The 25138-nt window shown below is 39.4% G+C and overlaps 1 protein-coding gene across 17 annotated transcripts in view; it reads right to left on the bottom strand.

Annotated features, from left to right (window-relative positions):
- Positions 1 to 25138, bottom strand: part of LTBP1 (latent transforming growth factor beta binding protein 1) — a 423263-nt gene that overhangs the window by 170043 nt on the left and 228082 nt on the right. For all 17 annotated transcript variants that reach the window (XM_033425264.2, XM_033425268.2, XM_033425269.2 and 14 more), the window contains 2 exons: positions 8835 to 8937; positions 4733 to 4804 (listed from right to left, as the gene is read on the bottom strand). In XM_033425264.2, the coding sequence (XP_033281155.2) occupies positions 4733 to 4804; positions 8835 to 8937 (175 nt within the window). The remainder of the gene's footprint in view (positions 1 to 4732; positions 4805 to 8834; positions 8938 to 25138) is intronic.

Consider the following 25138-nt stretch of genomic DNA (forward strand, 5'->3'; position numbering starts at 1 on the left):
TGTAATAAATCATTCCTTTGAAAAGATAATTGTAGCACCACTAGAAAGGAGGGGGAAAAAGAACCCAACTTTTAGGGCAATTATTTGAAAGCTCCTCAAATTAACTTGTGAACAGTTGGTTCTTTGTTACGGAGTGGCCATTATGAAAAGTTGTTTCAGGACATTAATTCACTTAGTTGAAGGAAATAATGTAATTCTAGTTATTAATCACTTTAATTTTAAATGTGCTTTGTAAACTGAGAAGACATTAAACTCCAAGAACAATGTGGAATGCACAAGTAATTAGATGGTTAATGGGCTTTTTTTGAAAAACTGCAGCATAAAATCAAAAGGCTTCAAGGCTCTAGGAAAATCCAAGTGTATATATGTAATGTGAGAAAGTTCTACCCAATTTTAGTGACCAATAATATCACCAAGGGAGTGAAATTAAGCCCTTCTCTCAAAAGCAATTTCAATAGATTCATATTATGTTATGAGTCAATCTTCTCTGTAGTGTAATTTATCTGTGCCTTCTTGAGGCACCATGAAACAGAATTTTCTGTGATACTTCACTCCAGAATTCACGCCAAAAAGTACAACACTGTTTTGCAAATATCTTCCTGAGACAGACATAAGCCAGGATTTGGCGTTACTGAACATCAGTGCAACTGACTGAGGTGGAACCATTTGATATGCTCAGTATGAACAAAACTTGCTAAAGGTCACTCCATACCAGCCAAACCAGAAGAGGAAAAAACAAAAAACCTCAAGGAATTATGTAAAGGATTCTCCACTTTATTTTGCTAAATGAGATGGCAAATGATTACCTGCAAATTTTCACTCCCACTTGTACAGTGGTATTTTTATGAATATGAACTGTTAGAACCTTGAACCAGCCAGTAGAAGGAATATGTTAGATAACCATCCTTTCTTATTAAACAAAACCAAATTGACATTAATTGCTTTGACTTCTACTCGTTCTCAAAACAGATGGCATATCGTACCTACATTAGTAATACTTCACAGATATATACAAAATTGGTAAAGGAGGTCATACTGCAGACAGAAACAGAGGTGGCTTGGGAGTTTAATCCTAGCTGGGCCTCTTAATTATCTGTGTGACCCTGGACACTCTCTGTCTCTCTGTTTCTAACTGGGATTCTTAAGGTCCAAATCCCACCCCACCCCGAGAAAATAAGTGTATTCTTCATCATTTGACATTCAGAGAAATTAGGAGCATCTGACATTTCTGGAGAGTATCTAACAATTAGCCATGTAGGATTAGGAGGGTGAAGGATAAATAAGGATCCTCCTCTTTCTACAGCTTAATGAAGCAACCAGATATGCCTGATCAAGGGGACACTTCAGGAAACTACATGTCTAAAAATTGTGCGACAGACCAAAAAGTAATTTCCCTCTTCTCATGCACAACCTCTGTCCTTGGTGACAGAGAAATACTGGCATCAGAGTACTGGAATGAACCTACAGAGTTATTTAACATTGTGTACTGCATAGGATAGAAAGTCCCTGTAGCATCCCAAGCCAATAGTTATTAAGGATCTGTTGGATCACCTCTAAGTGCTGGAAGCTCAGTACTTCCAAAGGTGTTTCATTACAGTGATGGGGAACTCTAACCCACAGAAAAGGTTTGCTTGTAGTTGTTGTAAATATGCCTCCTTATAACTCCATTCTATTTACTTTGGCCTTTGAAGCAACTCATAAAAGTCTTGTTTTGTAGGAAAGTTGATCAAACATTTATTTAAAGCCATGTTTGTAAGGCAGCCATTACATTTCTCTTCAGTCTCAACTTCTCTAGGCTAAACACCCTCATGTTTAACACCAGGCCCTTCACAAGCCTGGCTGACCTTATTAGCCGAAAGATAATGAACACCAAATACCCAAACCCCAAATTCAGTCTGACTGGCAGAGTACAAGGTCATTACTTCCAATGCCCTGCTCATTCTGCTTCTACTAACACATCCTCATAAGGGGCTAGGGCTTTTCATGTATATTTTTATCCAAATCTGTGAAACAACTTGGTTTATACTGTAGAATACACATTTAGCCATCTATTCATTCTTCCATCCATTTAATTCAACCTTCCATCCATATAATATGAACTTTTAATAATATCTTAAATTCTACTGCTTCTTACATAATGTTAATTTACCCATTACTCCCACGTACCTAGCAGTACTACAGGTTTGCAGATGTTTCTCAAAAAGCACCCTGGGCAACCTCTCCTTTGCCAACATTCTTTCATCTAGGATGAGGGCTTATAATATTTGAAGGCAAAACTTTTTAAAGACATGGTATATCTATGTGCATTTCAAAAAAAAAGATTCTTTTTAAGTCAGTAAAAGCTCTACAAATCATAAAAGTTAAACAGACACAGTATTATAGAGACAATTTACTTGAGAAAATTCTCAGGTAATTAAGATATTCCTTTGACACGAACCATTTTAATAGGGATTAATCTATATATTGTTAACATTACCTAAATCTACTCAGCCCTATAAACACATACTGGCCAAGAAGAGAGATCCTGAAACCACAAGTCCAAGGACATGTGCTGTGTTTTGAAATGGATTTTCGTTCAATAAGACTCTTGGAGTCTCTTTCAACATTTATTCCAAAGTACACATAAGTTACTAACACCACCACCTTCATCCTAGATGCGTACTGGGAAATGAGCAGCATTAACTGGGCACCTCCCAAAGTAACTGAAACGAATTTGCTATCATATATGGATACTAAACTAGGCACTGGTAAACGTGAGTTACAACTTCAGCTCTATTTAGCCACAGGAAAGTCATTTAACCAGTCTGGGCTTGAATATCCTCACTTGTAAAGTATAGACACTGAACTGGATGATTTCTGAAGGTCCCTTGACTGTATGTTTCCATATACATTGAACAAAAGCACTCAGGGCTGTCAACAAACACATGAAAGGATGCTCAACATCACTAATGATTAGAGAAATGCAAATCAAAACTACAATGAGGTATCACCTCACACCAGTCAGAATGGCCATCATCAAAAAATCTACAAACAATTAATGCTGGAGAGGGTGTGGAGAAAAGGGAACCTTCTTGCACTGTTGGTGGGAATGTAAATTGATACAGCCACTATGGAGAACAGTATGGAGGTTCCTTAAAAAACTAAAAATAGAACTACCATACGACCCAGCAATCCCACTACTGGGCATATACACTGAGAAAACCATAATTCAAAAAGAGTCATGTACCACATGGGCTTCCCTGGTGGCGCAGTGGTTAAGAATCCGCCTGCCAATGCAGGGGACACGGGTTCAATCCCTGGTCCAGGAAGATCCCACATGCTGCGGAGCAACTAAGCCCGTGTGCTACAACTACTGAGCCTGCGCTCTAGAGCCCGCAAGCCACAACTACTGAGCCTGAGTGCCACAACTACTGAAGCCCGCGCACCTAGAGCCCATGTTCCACAACAAGAGAAGCCACCGCAATGAGAAGCCTGTGTACTGCAACTAAGAGCAGCCCCCACTCATCGCAAATAGAGAAACCTGCGTGCAGCAACAAACACCCAATGCAGCCAAAAATAAATAAATAAATTTATTTAAAAAAAACAAAACAAAAAAACCAAAACGAGTCATGTACCACAATGTTCACTGCAGCTCTATTTACAATAGCCAGGACATGGAAGCAACCTAAGTGTCCAGCAACAGATGAATGGATAAAGAAGATGTGGCACATATATACAATGGAATATTACTCAGCCATAAAAAGAAATGAAATTGAGTTATTTATAGTCAGGTGGATGGACCTAGAGACTGTCACACAGAGTGAAGTAAGTCAGAAAGAGAAAAACAAATACCGTATGCTAACACATACATATGGAATCTAGAAAAAACCAAAATGGTTCTGAAGAACCTAGGGGCAGTACAGGAATAAAGATGCAGATGTAGAGAATGGACTTGAGGACACGGGGAGGGGGACGGGTAAGCTGGGAGAGAGTGGCATGGACATATATACACTACCAAACGTAAAATAGATAGCTAGTGGGAAGCAGCCGCATAGCACAGGGAGATCAGCTCGGTGTTTTGTGACCACCTAGAGGGGTGGGACAGGGAGAGTGGGAGGGAGACACAAGAGGGAGGAGATATGGGGATATATGTATATGTATAGCTGATTCACTTTGTTATAAAGCAGAAACTAATACACCATTGTAAAGCAATGATACTCCAATAAATACGTTAAAAAAAAAAAGCACTCAGGGCATTTCACATTTAACTACATAGTTTTACCCTATTGACTAAGAAATGTGTGTTTGCTCTGATATTTAATACCTGAATACTTCAAGGTAGCCAGAAATAGTCTGATGAAAGAAAAAAGGGGACTCTGCTGCCCAATCATATGTCAGTAAAGAAGTAGCACTTCTAGGTCCATGTATGTGCTCACATGCACACACACCCACACGTGGACAGGAGGTGACTAGCGTGGAGCCCACAGAGGGCTCCATAATGTAATCCCAACTCTCCTGGATTTCATCACAAATAGACAGAAGGGGGAAAAGTTCCATAAAGTTTAAATGGTAGTGAAGTAATTCTAGCAACAACACATTAATCTTCTATTTCCCAAACAGAGGGAGCAAGAGGTGGTTCTCTGTGTAACCTTCACATGCTGGGCTAATGAACAAAGCATGGCAAAACAGCTCAGGTTTCTCAAAAGCCAAACAACTGTTGAGCTCATACACCAATGCAGTCAGTTAATCTTACCTTGACAAAAGGTGTTGTTAACCCGTTTATAACCTTGTAGACATTCCATCATTTGATTATATCCATGATAAGCTGTAAAGAAGAAACAGTTATGTTACATGCTTAGTTTAAATTCTTAAAACCCTAAACTACTATATGTGGTAACCAAAGCCATATAAAGCATCAGTGATCTTATTTCTAAGATACCAACCCAAGGTATACGCATTTCTTTCACATTTTCCTTGTTTTTCAGTATACCTCATATTTTGCAACAGACATAAATCTCAGTTAGTTGTCAATCTTGATTATGTTAGTACAAAGAATCATAAGACTGTTCTATATTTTCTTCCGATTAGTGATTATTTATTACCAAAAAAAAAAAAAGAATCAATTCCTCCCCAATGATTAACTACAGGCAGTTGAATTTTCTTATAAATTCAGAGAGGGTGACTATACATCCTGGTCTGCCTCAGACAACCCCTGGTGATACCTTTGATCCAGAAAAGTTCATCAATAGCACGCCATTTCACTTTTAAAAGTGTCCCAGTTTAGACAATAAATTGTATGCTCGCCTCATTTACAGGCTCACATATTCCAGTGATGAGCTGATTCTTTATACCATGAAGCTGGGAAGAATAGAAGGTGAGGAGAGGAAGCTGGGAGAGGTGAAGGGCTGCTCTGATCAGTTGTATGGTTCATCAACTCAGAAAACTTATCAACAATACAAATGTCGCGGTCACCAATTTATCAACAAAATCCTAGTCACTGAAATTCTGACATCCTAACGTGATACCCGAGAACCTTTCTGGCATAAGTTCTGGGACCAAGTTGACCTAGGTTCAAATCTTGGCTCTGCCACCTTGGAAGACAAGCTTCCTGGGTTTCAAATGGAATTCTGTACAATGGGAGTATTCCCATCTACTGAGCAGGTCAGGGTTGTTGTGGAGTTTAGAGATAATTTATGCAAAATGCTTACTGCAATGCCTGACAAAAATAAGCCCAGATATCATTGTTTCCTGCAATAAGGTGTTATTTTATTAAGACAATGAGTAACAGAAGATGGGCTGTCATCAAAATAGGATGAATGGTCAAACCACTTCGAAGACCTGAACAAGGAGTAAAAAAAAAAAAAAAGAAAGTTGCAAGTAAAATGGAAATTTTCTTTGGAAGAATAAAATTATTTTGCCCCTAACACATGCTGTTTATTCTCACCACTAGTGAACAGCGTGAGTATTTACTAGTGGCATTCATCTCCTCTATTACTTCCTTTCTTTGCCGTATTTCTCCTGCCGGAAAATGGTTAAAGTGAGGAATCTGGAAATGTTGGGTTAAAAGAAAAAAGAGGTTGGTACAGGGGGAGTCGCCCATTCAGGCTCTTGGCCACATGTCCAGCCTTATCCCATATAACAAGGACACCTTGTAGCAGGTTACCTACAGAGACTGTGCTATCTCTGTCTGTGAATTGTTCAAAGGCAAAAGAGAGATCATATCTTGTTTAAAAATTAACAGTCATCTACCTCAAGGCAGAAAGAGCTGGACCAGATGATCTTAAATTCTTCTTCCGTTTAGAATTTGATGCTAATTTTCTTCTAAAAATGTTTAAAGGACAAGCGACTTGTTCATACCAAGTACATTTTTAATAGAGTACAGACTCTCTAATGAAATTATTTGCAGATTTAAAATTACGTTTTCACAGTAAGAACTGATCAACAATGCAAGGTCCTTCTGTATGTGGCTAAACAAAAACTTCAAAACATTAAATAAGAGCCACCTGAAAACTGAATTTTGAACTACTCTGAGTGAAAAAAAAAAGGCATGGAACACAGAACCCAGCGTCTAAAGCCAAGGAAAGTCCGCTCTTTTCCAAAACGAGTATGATTTAGATTAGTACCAACCAAGGCAAGTTTGTTAAACAACACAGGAAGAATGTGACCCTGAGTGTGTTTCTTGGGAGTGAGTCACATCGTAGGACGGCACAAAAGGAGTAAATGTCAAGATGTTAATAGTTTACTTCATTCATAATCTGCGTTGCTCTTCGTGAAACAGAATCAATGTCTTCAATTTATACGTTAGGCGAGCCCATATATCATCTGATTTTCATCAGCATTTAGTTAAAAGTGATAGCAACTTTGTACTTTCATGTTCTACTTAAATTATCATATTAAGATATAAAAGCATATAAAGCAGTGAATTTATCCCCAGATGATAAAATTCTAGATAGAAAATGATAGAAGGTCAGGAGTTAGGGATTAAAAAACAAAGCAAAACAGAAAAACACAACAGTATGATTCCCTTTACTCTTAACTTCTGTCCGTGTCTTGCAACGCTGGGATTTGGAAATAAGAGGAAAGAGGAAAAGGCTAAATAAGCAAAAGATACACAGAGAAGGGGAGAAATGGAAAAGAAAAATAAGAGGTAAAATGGAAAAAGTATTAGTGAACATAAATGTAGCCCCAAAACCAAGCTGTAAGAATTGGACTTCTTTCCTCAGCCCTTAGACTTAGCAGTGGGAAACATACCACCCGTCACAATATTCCTGAAGACAAACTTACCCACGAATGAAGGGAAGACATTTTTTAAAAGGCAATGCTTCTTCAACATTTTAAATATAGACTCGTTTCATGGTCCATAAGACTCCACAGCTAATGACAGAGCTGGAGTCAAACTCTAGTCTACCTAACTCTAAACTCCATGCTCTTGAAATCATACCAGATGTCCCCTAGATGTCCCTTCAGTCAGGTTGCCACAATAATTTTAGGCAGATGGATCTTTCAGTGAGGCAGGACCATCACACTCAACCCACTTGCTGGAAATTCACATTGGTAATCATTACTGAAACTCAGAGAAAGTCCACTGGGGACAATGTCTCGGTACTGAATGTCTTTATTTACGTGGTTTTTTCCCCCCCTATGTGAAGAATTCATTAATTATCAGAAACTTTAGTAGGTGTTTCCAAAAATTATTCCTCTAAAGGAAGATAGGAGCAATTATCAAGAAAATAAGGGAAATTAACGTAGACATCAAAAGATTTAGAGAACATGTAAGTCTGAAAGACAAGGAAGAGAGACAATTTATTTAAAACAAATTATGATGGTGATGGAAGAACAGTATGTAAGACAGACCTATGGAGCAGTGATTCTAAAATGGCAGATTCTAGATTGAACAGGTTTAAAAGGCAGTTGAGAATATCAATCAAATCAACAGACGTTTAAAGAAGGGTAAATAAAACTTAGCCAATTGAAGCCAATGAGAAAATCCTCGCAGCATAAACTATTTAAAAAAACTATAAAAATCTTCAGTAACACAAAGCAAGAGATGATAAAGAGAAAAACATCACTTGTTTTCTTGGCAAAAACACGACGAATAAGAGGAAAGAAGCTCAACTTAAAACAAGTTACCTCTGGCTTTCTGAAAAGTATTAGAAAAATTGTGAAAAAAGTAATAGGAAGATGTACATCTGGATTTATTCACTTCAACAGGTTCTGAACAACAAATTTTATAGACTAAATGCATGTGGGTGTCAACAGAGATTCATGTCACGAAAATGTGATAGTTTAACAGTAGCAACTAAGAGGAAAAGGAGAAAAGCACTGTGTCCTAGTGACTATAAGTTTCTCTTTCACAAATCAGCAATCATTCATTTCTCCATTTTAGCTTTTCCTTTCAGTGAAATTTGAAAACCTATAGTGTAATAAAAACTACAAGAGAAGTCGTGGATATTAATAAAAATTTCATTTAAGGAATGTAATTTAAGAAATAGCAACTGCTCTGACTTTTTATAGGGTTTGGAAATTTAATTATCATTTTAAAAGAGATCTTATTTTTCTTTCACCTCAGAAAATAGAGCCTACTTATAGCACATCCCCTTTCTAAAGACTTTTTTTTTTTTAAAATAAGTAATCCAGCTGGACGAGGCAACTGATAACTGTGTTTATGAATAAACAGAATCCATGTGAAAGCTTTCTCAGACTTGCAAGTTTCTGAAAATGCAACTTATCACACTACGTTCTACAATTCAATGCGATTTCTTTGAAGTCTAATGTTGTCTCACCATTAAAACCGTAATCATAAGGAAACAGATACGTTACATTAACCTGCAAAGGAATGATGATACGTCACTTACACGGCTTCTTGGGGCATTTCTGGCATTTATGAAAGCCCCAGGAGGTACCCACGGTTCCACAGCAGTCCTCCTGCTTTGAAAGGCCAGGAAGCGCTTTGCCACACTGCAATGATGAGGTGTGAAATACAAAGGTTAATTGAATGCAGGATGCCCAGCTCGAGAGCACTGCTGTGCTTCACAGCCACATTATAAAACAGTTCCCTTGTTATTGACACAGAACGGGGCGGTGGGGGGTGGGGGGGGTGGCAGGGAGACCTCTAAAACCTCAGAACAAAACACCAGCACACAATCGCACTCAAGTAAACATGCGTATTTCCAAGAGCTCCTTGGCATTTTTAGGGTCTTCAGAAAACCTGTCACTGTTCAGAGTACTTTATAAAACTTAACTCTCCAATGTCATTTCTTCCTTAGTAAGAACCTCAAAACTTAAAAGATAAACTTTTTATAGATAACTAATAAGAACCTACTGTATAGTACAGGGAACTCTATTCAATACTCTGTAATGATCTATATGGAAACAGAATCGAAAAAAGAGTGGATATGTGTATATGTGTAACTGACTCACTTTGCTGTACAGCAGAAACTAACACAACATTGTAATCTACTATACTCTGATTAAAAAATTAATTTAAAAAAAATTTTTTAAATTAATAAAAGATAAACTTTTTAAATTTGAGGTTTAATTGTCTGTTGAAATCTCTGCTGTGGACACTCAGGGAACAGGGCTGTAAGGGTGAGGCATGTACAGAGACCTTGAGAATGTGGCACAGATCCCACCTAAAGAGACCATTGGTCCTCCTGTAACACCAAGGCCTGGGCAGGGACAGGATATGATCACGGGCTGAGCCAGATCAGCTCTGGACAAAAGGCTCCAGGCACCCTGACCCAGGGAAGTCAGCCAAGCTAGGAAGGTGCTGGCAGGTTTAAGTCAGGCCAGCAGGCAGAAGAGCCAGGCGCAGAGGCCACCTGAGCAACACGAGTTGACAGATGTGAACATCCATCTCATCTTATGGTCAACCGAGGTCAGAAGAGGCTGAGAGGCAGGATCCTAAAGTTAGACCAACTCAGTGGGGCTGGGAAGGCTCTAGGACAACAGATTCTGCTCTGTGTACGGATCTGGAGGCCAGCTGTGCAGGAAGGGCCACCTGACTCCTCATCCCTATTGTGCAGGCTAAGCCCACGCCCCAGATCTAAGGGGTCCCTCTGCCTTCCTCTGCCTCAGTCTCTGTAAGATTCTCCAAATGGTTTCCAGAGTCATCTTTCCAAAGACAAGTCTGATCACATCACTCTGATTGAAAACCTTCAGCGACTCTCCACTGTCTGAAGACTGCAACCTCCCTAGCATGATACATGGGACCTTCCTGGTCTCACCTTAGACAATCTTTCTCTCTGTCCCCTTCCACCTCTCTACATCCATTCTTCAGGCACACCAAAGGACTCCTTATCTTCTGTACAAACTGCCTTTCCAAAAGTTTCTCCTCTCTGGAACGCCCTGCCTTCTTCTTTTGCCTTGAGAAACGTTCTTTATCCCTTAATCCCCAGCCCTGCAGAACCCTCACCACAAAGCCTCCTCCCTCCTCAATTTCAGCAAGTTCCTCCAACCATCCCCTCTACTCCGGGGCACTTTCTACACAATTCCACTGCTTCCACTACGCATTTTAATTAAACACACAGATGTATCTTATTTATATCCCAATACACAGTACACATTGCAAATAAACGCTCAATAAAAGTGGAAGAAAGGAGCAAACAACCTGAGGAACTAGGAAACCAACAAACTAGTTGCCATCCATTCAAGCAAGCGGTGGTTCTGGGAAAAACCATGGAAATTAGTAAACTCGCCCAGGCTAGCAAGCAGAACTCAGGGACAAAAAGCTGGGGCAGGTGGTGACTCGAAGAAGGGCAGCAGTGAGTAGACACCAGTCACCTGGCAGGCCTCCAGGGACAGCGCTGCTTTCCCACCAGGTCTACCCATGCAGCATTCCCAACGAGGCTCTAAGTAACTACATGTCCCAATTGTAAAACAAAACCAGAGAAGGCTCAGCTCAGCTAATGAAGTTTTTGTTACATCATAGCTTTGAATTCCTTAGGCTTTTGTGGTTTTTAATGATTTCAACAGGATGTTGTATGCTCTCCAAAAACAGCGTATGATAAGCAGGAGGAGGGGAGGGGGGAAAGGGGAAGGGAGTGTGAACACTTGTACAAAATGGAGAACCTGAGGGAAGAAGAGCCCACACTGGCTGGATTGAGGTAGCTCCCAGACTCCTTTAGCTTAATCACAGAAGGCTTAAATCTAAAATATGAAGCACGGAAGAAAGAACAGTGCTCCAGGCATAAGACTGGAAACAAAATGATTATGTTAAGAACACAGAAGGGCTTCCCTGGTGGCGCAGTGGTTGAGTGTCCACCTGCCGATGCACGGGACACGGGTTCGTGCCCCGGTCTCGGAGGATCCCACATGCCACGGAGCGACTGGGCCCATGAGCCATGGCTGCTGAGGCTGCGCGCCCGGAGCCTGTGCTCCGCAACGGGAGAGGCCACAACAGTGAGAGGCCAGAGGTGTCTACTGTTGCAGTCCACTGCCAAAATTTGCTTATGGTTTATTTCCAGTTTTATCAGTCAGATTTACATAAGACACCAGTGCACATCCCATGTAGTCCATTCTTGTCACAGACTCTCTAGGTTCTTCCCTTCACCAAGCAAAACTCTCAACACTTGCCGATTTTATATGCTCTAAATTTTAGTAGCAGTTAAAATCCAATTTTCACCTTGGATTCCGAGAATGTTTTATTTGGGAAGGCAAAAATAAATCATTTTTCCTGACCAGGCCTCCAAAAACGTACAAGGTTTTCATTACAGGATTCAGGCCGCTTTATCCCATGGCCTTGTTTTGCGGGTCCACCTCCAAGAGCAGCACAAGCCATCCAAATTGATTAAATAAATGGCAGCGTAGGTGGTACCACGACACTGTGTGTTCTTCTCAAAACTGGGTCTGCACAGTATGAGGACAGACTGCAAGGGATGAAACCAGGCTTATAACAAGGCACAAGGTTTCATGTACGCCCCTTTAGTTATTTAACAATGCAGAGACTTCAACGTGTAGCTAGAAACTCCACCTGAGACATCTTTGTGGCCAGATGAGGGCTCTCACACAAGAGACTACTCAGCACCACTACATCTTACCTGGATGTAGGAAGCATCTAGAGTAAAAGAAGGTAGAGAAAGAATCTCCCCTCCACACCAAAAGGCCACATTGGAGACAACCACATTGAAAAGGATGTTAGAATCCGGGATGACCTTCTCTCAGAATGGAAGATTCTACTTCTCCATGAGACATTATCACATGGACACAGGCTGACTCTATTGAACCACATTTTTATTCCCAGATTAAAGTGATTTTTACAACTTAAAAATACAAACGAGAGAGGGCAGACAGCAGAATAAGAACTACAATCCTGCAGCCTGTGAAAAAAACCCACTTTCACAGAAAGACAGACAAGATGAAAAGGCAGAGGGCTATGTACCAGATGAAGTAACAAGATAAAACCCCAGAAAAACAACTAAATGAAGTGGAGATAGGCAACCTTCCAGAAAAAGAATTCAGAATAATGATAGTGAAGATGATCCAGGACCTCAGAAAAAGAATGCAGGCAAAGATTGAGAAGATGCAAGAAATGTTTAACAAAGACCTAGAAGATTTAAAGAACAAACAAACAGAGATGAACAATACAATAACTGAAATGAAAACTACACTAGAAGGAATCAATAGCAGGATAACTGAGGCAGAAGAAAGGAAAAGTGACCTGGAAGACAGAATGGTGGAATTCACTGCTGCAGAACAGAATAACGAAAAAAGAATGAAAAGAAATGAAGACAGCCTAAGAGACCTCCGCGACAACATTAAATGCAACAACATTCACATTATAGGGGTCCAAGAAGGAGAAGAGAGAGAGAAAGGACCAGAGAAAATATTTGCAGAGATTATGGTGGAAAACTTCCCTAACATAGGAAAGGAAATAGCCACCCAAGTCCGGGAAGCGCAGCGAGTCCCATACAGGATAAACCCAAGGAGAAGCACACCAAGACACATAGTAATCAAATTGCAAAAATTAAAGACAAGGAAAAATTACTGAAAGCAGCAAGGGAAAAACAACAAATAACATACAAGGGAACTCCCATAAGGTTAACAACTGATTTCTCAGCAGAAACTCTACAAGCCAGAAGGGAGTGGCATGATATACTTAAAATGATGAAAGGGAAGAATCTACAACCAAGATTACTCTACCCAGCAAGGATCTCATTCAGATTCGATGGAGAAATCAAAACCTTTACAGACAAGCAAAAGCTAAGAGAATTCAGCACCACCAAACCAGCTCTACAACAAATGGTAAAGGAACTTCTCTAAGTGAGAAACACAAGAGAAGAAAAGGACCTACAAAAACAAAAACAAAACAATTAAGAAAATGGTCATAGGAACATACATATCAATAACTACCTTAAACGTGAATGGATTAAATGCTCCAACCAAAAGACACAGGCTTGCTGAATGGATACAAAAACAAGACCCATATGTATGCTGTCTACAAGAGACCCACTTCAGACCTAGGGACACATACAGACTGAAAGTGAGGGACTGGAAAAAGATATTCCATGCAAATGGAAATCAAAGAAAGCTGGAGTAGCAATACTCATATCAGATAAAATAGACTTTAAAATAAAGAATGTTACAAGAGACAAGGAAGGACACTACATAATGGTCAAGGGATCAATCCAAGAAGAAGATATAACAATTATAAATATATATGCACCCAACACAGGAGCACTTCAATACATAAGGCAACTGCTAACAGCTGTAAAAGAGGAAATCGACAGTAACACAATAATAGTGGGGGACTTTAACACCTCAATTACTCCTATGGACAGATCATCCAAAATGAAAATAAATAAGGAAACAGAAGCTTTAAATGACACAATAGACCAGATAGATTTAGTTGATATTTATAGGACATTCAATCCAAAAACAGCAGATTACACTTTCTTCTCAAGTGTGCACGGAACATTCTCCAGGATAGATCACATCTTGGGTCATAAATCAAGCCTCAGTAAATTGAAGAAAACTGAAATCATATCAAGCATCTTTTCTGACCACAACGCTATGAGATTAGAAATGAATTACAGGGGAAAAAAACGTAAAACACACAAACACATGGAGGCAAAACACTATGTTACTAAATAACCAAGAGATCACTGAAGAAATCAAAGAGAAAATAAAAAAATACCCGGAGAAAAATGACAATGAAAACAAGACAATCCAAAACCTATGGGATGCAGCAAAAGCAGTTTCTAAGAGGGAATTTTATAGCTATACAAGCCTACCTTAAGAAACAAGAAAAATCTCAAATAAACAATCTAACCTCACACCTAAAGGAACTAGAGAAAGAAGAACAAACAAAACCCAAAGCTAGCAGAAGGAAAGAAATCATAAAGATCAGAGCAGAAATAAATGAAATAGAAACAAAGAAAACAATAGCAAAGATCAGTAAAACTAAAAGCTGGTTCTTTGAGAAGATAAACAGAATTGATAAACCATTAGCAAGACTCATCAAGAAAAAGAGGGAGAGGACTCAAGTCAATAAAATTAGAAATGAAAAAGGAAAAGTTACAACAGGCACTGCAGAAATACAAAGCATCCTAAGAGACTACTACCAGCAACTCTATGCCAATAAAATGGACAACCTGGAAGAAATGGCCAAATTCTTAGAAAGGTATAGCCTTCCAAGACTGAACCAGGAAGAAACAGAAAATATGAACAATCCAATCACAAGTAATGAAATTGTGATTAAAAATCTTCCAGCAAACAAAAGTCCAGGACCAGATGGCTTCACAGGTGAATTCTATCAAACATCTAGAGAATAGCTAACACCCACCCTTCTCAAACTCTTCCAAAAAATTGCAGAGGAAGGAACACTCCCAAACTCATTCTACGAGGCCACCATCACCCTGATACCAAAACCAGACAAAGATACTACAAAAAAAGAAAATTACAGACCAATATCACTGATAAATATAGATGCAAAAATCCTCAGCAAAATACAAGCAAACAGAATCCAACAACACATTAAAAGGATCATACACCATGATGAAGTGGGATTTATCCCAGGGATGCAAGGATTCTTCAATACATGCAAATCAATCAATGTAATACACCACATTAACAAACTGAAGAATAAAAACCATATGATCATCTCAATAGATGCAGAAAACGCTTTTGACAAAATTCAACACCCATTTATGATAAAAACTCTCCAGAAAGTGGGCATAGAGGGAACCTACCTCAACATATAAAGGCCATATACAACAAACCCACAGCAAACATCATTCTGAATGGTGAAAAACTGAAAGCATTTCCTCTAAGATCAGGAATAAGACAAGGATGTCCACTCTCACCACTATTATTCAACACAGTTTTGGAAGTCCTAGCCACAGCAATCAGAGAAGAAGAAGAAATAAAAGGAATCCAAATCAGAAAAGAAGAAATAAAGCTGTCACTGTTTGCAGATGACATGATACTGTACATAGAGAATCCTAAAGATGCTACCAGAAAACTCCTAGAGATAATCAATGAATTTGGTAAAGTTGCAGGATACAAAATTAATGCACAGAAATCTCTTGCATTCCTATAAACTAATGATGAAAAATCTGAAAGAGAAATTAAGGAAACACTCCCATTTACCACTGCAACAAAAAGAATAAAATACCTAGGAATAAACCTTCCTAGGGAGACAAAAGACCTGTATGCAGAAAACTATAAGACACTGATGAAAGAAATTAAAGATGATACCAACAGATGGAGAGATATACCATGTTCTTGGATTGGAAGAATCAATATTGTGAAATGACTATACTACCCAAAGCAATCTACAGATTCAATGCAATCCCTATCAAATTACCAATGGCATTTTTTACGGAACTAGAACAAAAAATCTTAAAATTTGTATGGAGACACAAAAGACCCCGAATAGCCAAAGCAGTCTTGAGGGAAAAAAACAGAGCTGGAGGAATCAGACTCCCTGACTTCGGACTATACCACAAAGCTACAGTAATCAAGATAATATGGTACTGGCACAAAAACAGAAACATAGATCAATGGAACAAGATCGAAAGCCCAGAGGTAAACCCAGGCACCTACGGTCAACTAATCTATGACAAAGGAGGCAAGGATATACAATTGAGAAAAGACAGTCTCTTCAACAAGTGGTGCTGGGAAAACTGGACAGCTACATGTAAAAGAATGAAATTACAACACTCCCTAACACCATACACAAAAATAAACTCAAAATGGATTAGAGACCTAAATGTAAGACCGGACACTATAAAACTCCTAGAGGAAAACATAGGAAGAACACTCTTTGACATAAATCACAGCAAGATCTTTTTTGACCCACCTCCTACAGTAATGGAAATAAAAACAAAAATAAACAAATGGGACCTAATGAAACTTAAAAGCTTTTGCACAGCAAAGAAAACCATAAAGACGAAAAGACAACCCTCAGAATGCAAGAAAATATTTGCAGATGAGTCAACGGACAAAGGCTTAATCTCCAAAATATATAAACAGCTCATGCAGCTCAATATTAAAGAAACAAACAACCCAATCCAAAAATGGGCAGAAGACTAAACAGACATTTCTCCAAAGAAGACATACAGATGGCCAAGAAGCACATGAAAAGCTGCTCAACATCACTAATCATTAGAGAAATGCAAATCAAAAGTACAATAAGGTATCATCTCACACCAGTTACAATGGGCTTCATCAGAAAATCTACAGACAACAAATGCTGGAGAGGGTATGGAGAAAATGGAATCTCTTGCACTGTTGGTGTGAATGTAAACTGATACAGCCACTATGGAGAACAGTATGGAGGTTCCTTTTAAAACTAAAAATAGAATTACTATATGATCCAGCAATCCCACTACTGGGCATATACCCTGAGAAAACCATAATTCAGAAAGACACATGCACTCCAATGTTCAGTGCAGCCCTATTTACAATATCCAATAGCCAGGTCATGGAAGCAACCTAAATGCCCATCGACAGATGAATGGATAAAGAAGGTGTGGCACATATATACACTGGAATATTACTCAGCCATGAAAAGGAACGAAATTGGGTCATTTTTAGAGATGTGGATGCATCTAGAGACTGTCATACAGAGTGAAGTAAGTCAGAAAGAGAAAAACAAATATCGTATATTAACGCATAAATGTGGAACCTAGAAAAATGGCACAGATGAACCGGTTTGCAGGGCAGAAATTGAGACACAGGTGTAGAGCACAAACATACGGACACCAAGTGGGGAAAGCAGTGGGGGCGTGGGGGGGGTGATGAATTGGGAGATTGGGATTGACATGTATACCCTGATGTGTATAAAATTGATGACTAATAAGAACCTGCTGTATAATAAAATAAATAAAATGCAAAAATTTAAAAAACAAAAGAAAAGAAACAAAAAAAAAAACAAATGAATTTCTCCTATGTGAATCATTCACCACATTTTCAGAGAAAGCCTGTCTCTCATTGCAAGGCATATCTTATTAGAAATCCAGAAGAAATGTGCTAACTTTATAATCCAATATTTAGCTATTTCAAGTCAGAAAGAAAAATCTACCCTGTCCATCGATCAATGTGATAAAGCTCCTCAAAAAGTTCCCACAACCTCTGGCTGCAGATAGGGGACGCTCTAACCCCACATGTCCCTTCTATGATTCAGCAAATGTATGACCCACCTAGAGGTGTCCAAACAGAACAAGGAAGGTTCTGGCAACTGGGTCCTGTGAGTATCAACTGAAGAAAGTAGAGATAATAAGGCAGATGGCAGAGTTCAGATATGTTAAACAAACTTGTTGTTTGAAGTTAGCTGCATGGTGAAGGTATTAGCAGGACTAAAGGTTGCAAATCACAGGAAGAAAGGATTCAGCTCATTTAGCAGGAGACCTTTTCAACAGTTAATAATCCTCAACAATGGAAGAGGTCAATATCTTCCCTGGGAATGGAGGCTGGAGGACCATCTCTCAGGAATGCTCAGGGTATGAAGTAGATGACTCTTAGGGTTTCTGCCAGGTCTAGGGTTCCATGCTCAGTATACACTAACAGGTTGCATTACTTGATTTAGGAAATGCAAATTACTACACACTAGAGAAACCCCAAGTACTTCTGTTGCTCTCACATCTCTACAGGACTGTGTCTGGGCAGATGCATTCCTACCCATCTCCTGTGTCTCACACCTCGTCCCTCAAATCAACATCACCAGAGATGCTCACCTCAGCCTGAGAGGTGAGGACTTATGCAAACTAGAGAGAAAAGGGAAAAACAAATAGAGCTACTCCCAGTCCTAATCACCATGATTCTTAGAAGATTGGGTGCATGAAAATAATTCGACCTTTCCTATCTGCATACCTGTATTAGCACTATATATCAGAAGGTAAGATTATTTAAAAATCATTACAATTACTCCTTGAATGTTCATGGTTTGACTTTTACAACAAAAAATTATTGCAAGCAATGGTGTAAAAGCCTTTGTTAAACATTGTTAAGAATTAACAGACTGCAAGACACTGTACTCTTCTAAATCTTGACCTGATTGAGAACACTTATCTGCAGATTTATCTGAAAAACTTACCTTGCAAATCCTCAGTTTTAAAACACCATACCACTTTCCTGATACTCAAAATAAGGCTGTGATGACAACTGGTTTTAGATCTCCCTATAAATATATGAGCTGGAATGATAAGTTTTCAACTTATCATGGCTTATATTTTTTGTCAATTAAAATCTCACCACTGGAGTTGCTTCAGAGATGAACAATTGCTTGAAGAGATTGTGATAAACATTGGAGTGTGGTTTCAAGAGATTCAATTTTCATACCTTAAGATTACTGGTACCTATAATATCCTCATTTCAAGAACGTTTGCTACACTGGGCCAGTGGATCTTCTCCAAGGAAGATTCAGCCTTGGGAAAAAGGAAGGAGTACTGGATTGGAATCATTACAGCTGGATCTAAACCCCAGCCCTCTCTGACGAGATGTTCCACAGATTATCCAGCCTCTCCTGACCAGTACTGAGACAATGGGACAGTAATCCCAACTTCAAAGGATTGTGGTGAGATTAAATGATGCATGTCCAAGCATGGTTGACCTTACCCCATCAGCCCCTGTGCAGGGACTAAAAGAAGGTGATCTTTTGGGGTGTGTTCTGCACCAGGACATAGTGTTTGGTAAGCAGAGCATGGGCTGGACCTGCACCGTCCTCCTCAGCTTATATCTTGTGTGGGTGCAACCTATCAAGTGGTACAGTGCTGGCCAATTTGTTAGGCTCTCAGGATACATTTCTTAAAAGGGTTCAGATATTTCAGTAGTAGAAGGGTCACTTCATGAAGATGGCCACCATGTCAAGGATCCACTACTTCAGACATTTAAAAATGTTAATAGTGAAGTACTCTTACAAATTATCCTTATCACATGTATGTAGCTCACTTTATTTTGTTATCAGGAACCATTACACACTGAAGTATAAAATACTTTGAGTTTGAATAAAGAACATTTTCTCAAAGAGATTAAGGCGCTAGAACCAAAGAAACAAATAAACAGAACCTAAAATGTTAAAGGAATACAGATTTTTAAAATGCTCCTAGAGATTGCATCAAAGTAAAACATGAAAGAAGAGAGGCTGATGCATTGCAACTCTTTCTTGCAAGAGTGTGCAGAGCTGTGTTTAGGCAAGAACTGAAACAAGGCAGTGACTCAACGGCTGGACTGGGGAGAGAGATTCCAAAGGGATGGAGCGGCTTTAACTAAGCCCAATACCTAATACAACTGGAAGAGACCCCAGGGCGAGGGCGGGGGAAGGACAGAGGAAGGCAGGCCAAATGCAAAGGAACAGCAAGCCAGTGGGGAAAGTCAGAGAATGAGGTGGAGCTAAGCCATGGAGAATTCTCCCAATGTGGGAGTCAATCTGTAGTTGGATATCAAAATTAATCAGGAGACAGGGAAAAGCAAAGGTAACCATTCCTTTTCCCAAAAGTTTTGGATTGCTTCCAGTGAGATATGTGACATCTTTGAAGCAGTGTGGCAAACGGGGAAATATTGATAAAGAGGAGGAAGAAGAGGAAGAAAAGAGTATGTTTTTATAAAAGTATAGTATTCTACATCTGGTACTTCCCCTCAAAAGTAAGTAAGCATTATCGGGATAGAGTACATCATTCATGGGGGGAAAAAGGGAAGAAATTATATTTAAGGTCAACATGATCAGTAATAGAGGACCAAAATATAAAATTGGATAATTATTAAAGGCCCGTTAGCTATACTTCTCCTCACATGACTAGCAGAAGGGGGTTTTTAAGTTCACCACAAATGATCTCTTTCCCAACAAATGCTGTCCCAGTAAGAGAGGTCCCAACACAAACTCCCAGGCATCTCCATGTTTGGCAGAATTAGTGCTTTATGACTGTGAAATTGACCTTCCCACACAATTCTACCCGTTGTGGGTCCAGTGAAAAGCAGTGTAAAGATGACCCGTAACTGAATAAATGACAGGAGCATAGTCTTTGAAGTTGGACAAACATGGGTCCAAATCCTCACTTTACCCATCATCACCTACATGGCCATGGGCAAAACTCTCAACCTCTCTCTGCCTATTTTCTCTATAAAATGGGACTAAAAATGTCCATTTTCACAGACCTCTCAAAACTTAGACAATACATAGAGGCAGATTCTACGTGAGACAGCCACATGTCCAGACATGCATGGCTCACAATCAATATTAGACCCCTTCCTCTGGGTCCCTCATTTAAAAATCCGGGCTTATTTAACAAATGACAAAGTAATCTAACAGTTACTCAATATAATACAGTGTCCCAGATTCAACTTACAGAGAAAAGATGTATAAAAAAAAATAATAAGTTAGCTCTAGATATTTAAGAAGAAACACGATATTCTTAAGATTTTGCTAAAAATGTTCAGGTTTTCACAAAAGTGCTCTGACCGGTAGAAAATGGTCAGGGAGTAAATGCTGTAGAGAGTTTGTGATTATCTGGATTTCATTTTTATTCTACTCAAGAAGGACAACATGGTATCACAATAAGTCAACCAGTTAATATCAATGTTCAAGCAGCAGATGATTTCACTTTGGGGACATCAAGATCCTTCTTGTCATATGCCATGTCTTGGTGCCAGAGGACCAAGACCATGAAGCCAAAATAGTGAAGCCTACTCTGCATCTATTCCCAAGCAAACATGGTGCAATCACAAGACACCGCAGAACATGGAACTCCCTAAAACATGTCCCAGCGAATGTATCTGTTCTCTCACGTTCAGCTAGTATTATGGACTGAATGTTGATGTGCCCCTCCATGCAAATTCACATCTAACCCCTAACAGGATGATATTAGGAGGTAAGGCCTTTGGGAGGTAATTAGGTTTAGATGAGGTCATGAGGGTGGGGCCCTTGTGGTAGGATTAGTGTCCTTATAAGGAGAGGAAGACAGACCAGAGCGCTTTCTCTCTCTGCCGTCTGAAGACAGTGACAAGGTGGCCATCTACAAACCAGGAAGAGAGCCCGACCAGGAACTGAATCTCTCAACATCTTGATTTTAGACTTCCAATCTCCAGAACTATGAGAATAAATTTCGGTTGTTTCAGCCACCCAGTCTATAGTATTTTTTATGGCAGCCCGAGCTGACTTATACAGACAGCAATGGTTTCTTGTGAATCCTCCACACCCGGGAGAAATGACCTAAGAGCCTGGATGGAACAGTAGAAACAATATTGGAGTAGGAAGCAGAAAGCCTCAGTCTTGGCCCTTACCTACCATAAACTCAAAACAAGACGTGAAGCAAATTTATTTATCTCTGGACTTTAGCTTCCTCACCAATCAAATTTTAAGGATAGACCAATTGCAAATATTCGTTGATGCACCTAGATTCTATGATTTTATGAAGACTCTAGAGCAGGGGTGAGGGTGACCTGTGAAGCTCCATGTTCCTTAAATGTTCCCTGCCAGGTTGATACGCTAGATTCCCTGCTGCCACATGCTTCCTAGTCCTAACATCATACCGTGACCTGGACCAACTTGATCAGTGATAACCAGAATGGGCCTCCTCTTCTGGACCCTGCTTCATACCCTCTCCCTTTTCTGCTAGTTAGTATTCACAAAAAAAAAGGGCAGCTCTTTCTAAAAACAGTCATGGCTTTTAAATGGCTCCTTTCTAAATTATAAGAATTATAATGAATAGATGATTACCAATAGGAAAAATATCAGAAATTATTCAAGACGGTCATGGAGACACAGATTTTCCATGCCTTGAGCGATGACTCATTTTAAAGTCACATTATGGTTGATCAACCCACTCTGCACAGGTGTCCCATAAATTATCCCAAGTGTGCAACTGCCATGCTCACCTCTACCCCCACCCAGAAGCACCTTATTCCAAGGTTCTGGCACAAAGCCTTGAGGTATTCTGGCAAACAGAAGCTACACCCTCAGTTCTCTGAATCTGGTTGAGGAATGTGAATCCCATTTTTTGAAAATCTGGGATTTCTCATAAAAACCAGAATGAGGACCCTCACGGGGAAAGTTCTCCCTGTATGTAATGTAACAATTAATCCAAACTTCTGTCACAGGGCCTCTTTGTTTCTATTAATCTTTTCGCTGTGATATAAACACATCTCCACTTTGGCAAAATGACTTCTGCCCATCTTCCGAGCAAAACAGTCCTCCAGCCTGTGGACCAACTATGGCTCCAAATCAAACTAGAAAACCTCATGAGAACTCTTCAGCGTCCATATACCAGAACATTAAATATGTTCATGTCTATGTGCCAATGAGAAAAAAGGTCCAAATCTCTGAACCCTATCACTAACGTAACTATAGCAACATATTTGATCAACTTGTTCTAAACGCCTGTTGTCATAAAGGAGAATATTGTACGATGGAGCACTGGCAGGGTAACAGGCATTGTCTCATAAGAAGAAGAGGAAAACGCTTAAATACTTCCAGATTTTCTAAAAGAACTTGTAAAAAATTTGCTTTGGCTTGAGCAGAACATTCTTTACAGGCAAGATTTTTTTTGTTGTTTTTGTTTTGTTTTTTTAAAGTCCACCCAGCTTTCTTTTATTAGAGTAATTAAAACAATGTTAGGCATGTGGTGTATCTGATACAACCATAATCCTCTGATATTTCAGGGTATTGATTTTACAAAGTATCTACTGTGACTAGGGCATTAACTGTTGGAAATGTATCCACATTGATTTCTGACAGTGTATTTGTTTAAAGCCTGCTGAAGCCAAACCATGGGCTTCAAGGAATTCCAGACAACTACTTTAGTTTTATGAAACAGTATTTTTAAAGTTACACTAAGGCAAAAATGGTTTTAAAGTAACATAAAAGGAGAAAAAATTCTTAAGCATGAAACGTATGATTCTACTTGACATCTTTTCTAAATAAACGATCAAATTTGGGCTGCCTATTTTCTCCACCTCTACAATGATTTGAGTATTTCAACAGTCAAGTCTAGCAAGCTATGATGTATGTGTCTTGCTATTCTTAAATTGCAAAAAGAATTATGTTTTTTCATGATTATATCCCAACATCATAATTCCTGTTAGCCTTTCCTTGCAGCAAAACACAAATAACATCATAAATCCTAGTACTAGATGGTACAAACATGAAATTTATCCAAACTTCCATTACCAAGGATATTTCCTTTATAAAGTTAGACTCAAGATGAGGGAGGAAATAAAGACAGGCATGTGGGCATGGCATGGTTATTACTACAGCAATCAGATCACTCACAAATGATGAACATAAGGCCTATTCTCCCCAACGCTTATTTCTAGAATTGTATTGAGAGAAATTCTTTCTATGAAGCTTCATTGCTTGTCAGTTTCATTTTTGTTTACATAGAGATACTGAAAGGAACAAAAACCCATTTGAGGCCTCATAACACTATGTCAGCTGTAACACGTGCCTCACTTGGTTAAGCTTTCAGTTTTTCGGTATCTCATCCAAGTACACAGAACTCAAAACTAATAATTACCTGTGGTTTGGTCGCAAATAGTATAGAAAAACTGAATGCCACAAGCCATATTAATAAGTTTCTTCAATTCCCTGTGAGCAGGGAACCATGTCTGTCTTGACCACTGCTCTGCCACTTGTGGTGGGAACATTTACTGCTCACCGAAGAACCACTTGCTTCCCCACATGCTCTGGTCCCTTACTCTGTTAGTCAGCTTGGGCTGCCATTACGAAACTCCAGAGACTGGGTGGCTTCAACAACATTTATTTTCTCTCCCAGTTCTGGAGTGTCAAAACCCAAAATCAACGTGCTAGCATGGTCAGTTCTGGTGAGGACTCTCTTCCTGGCTTATAAGAGGCTGCCATCTTGCTATGTCCTCACATGATGAAGAGAGGGAGCTCTCTGGTATCTCTTATTACAAGAACACTAATCCTATCGTATCAGGGCCCCACCCTTATGACTTTATTTAATCTTAATTACTTCCTTACAGACTATCTCCAATTACAGTCACATTGGGGGTTAAGACTTCTCTTGCTGTCAGAATTGAGAGGTCATGTATTCCATACAGCACAGCAGTAACATGGTGGAAACCACCATCAGCCTGAGTCCCTGAGAGATGTGTAGCACAGAGCCCTCCTGCTCACCTGTTAGACATATAGTGCATACAAAGCGTAAGCTTTTGTAATGTTTATTACTGCAGCAAAACCTAACCTACACTGACTAATACTAATATACTTACTGACAACTCACCTGTGCCCAGTACTGAGCTCAGTCTGTAAGTGGCCCTGTCCTCATGCAAAGCACAAGCTTGTGGGGAAGAGAAGAGAGGCACAAAATCATCAACTTTAAAACAACTAAATTCAAAATGGTCTGATTGGATTCTACATGCAGTAAAAGGTTGGGAGGAGAGAGCAATGTGCACTGAAGGATTGAAATGCTTTTTAGAGGAGCAAACACTTGAGTCTCTGAAGTCGGGGTGGATTTGAAAGATCTTTCTAGGTACTGACTGTATTCGAGGTTTGTACAGTTTGCTTTGTCCACAGATCCTGTGCATATGTAAGTATCAGTGGTGCCTAAGATCGCAGAAAAGAAGAGAGACATCAAAATCATCACAGTCAGAGGACTGCATGACTAAAAGAGGCCTTGGTAGTCTTCTCAGCCAAATCAGTTATTTGAAAAATAAAGAAACCAAGGGCCAGAGATATGGTGAGTTTGCCAAAGTGGAAAAAGAG

This window comes from Orcinus orca, chromosome 13 (assembly GCF_937001465.1).
Source record: "Orcinus orca chromosome 13, mOrcOrc1.1, whole genome shotgun sequence".
Taxonomy (NCBI): Eukaryota; Metazoa; Chordata; class Mammalia; order Artiodactyla; family Delphinidae; genus Orcinus; species Orcinus orca.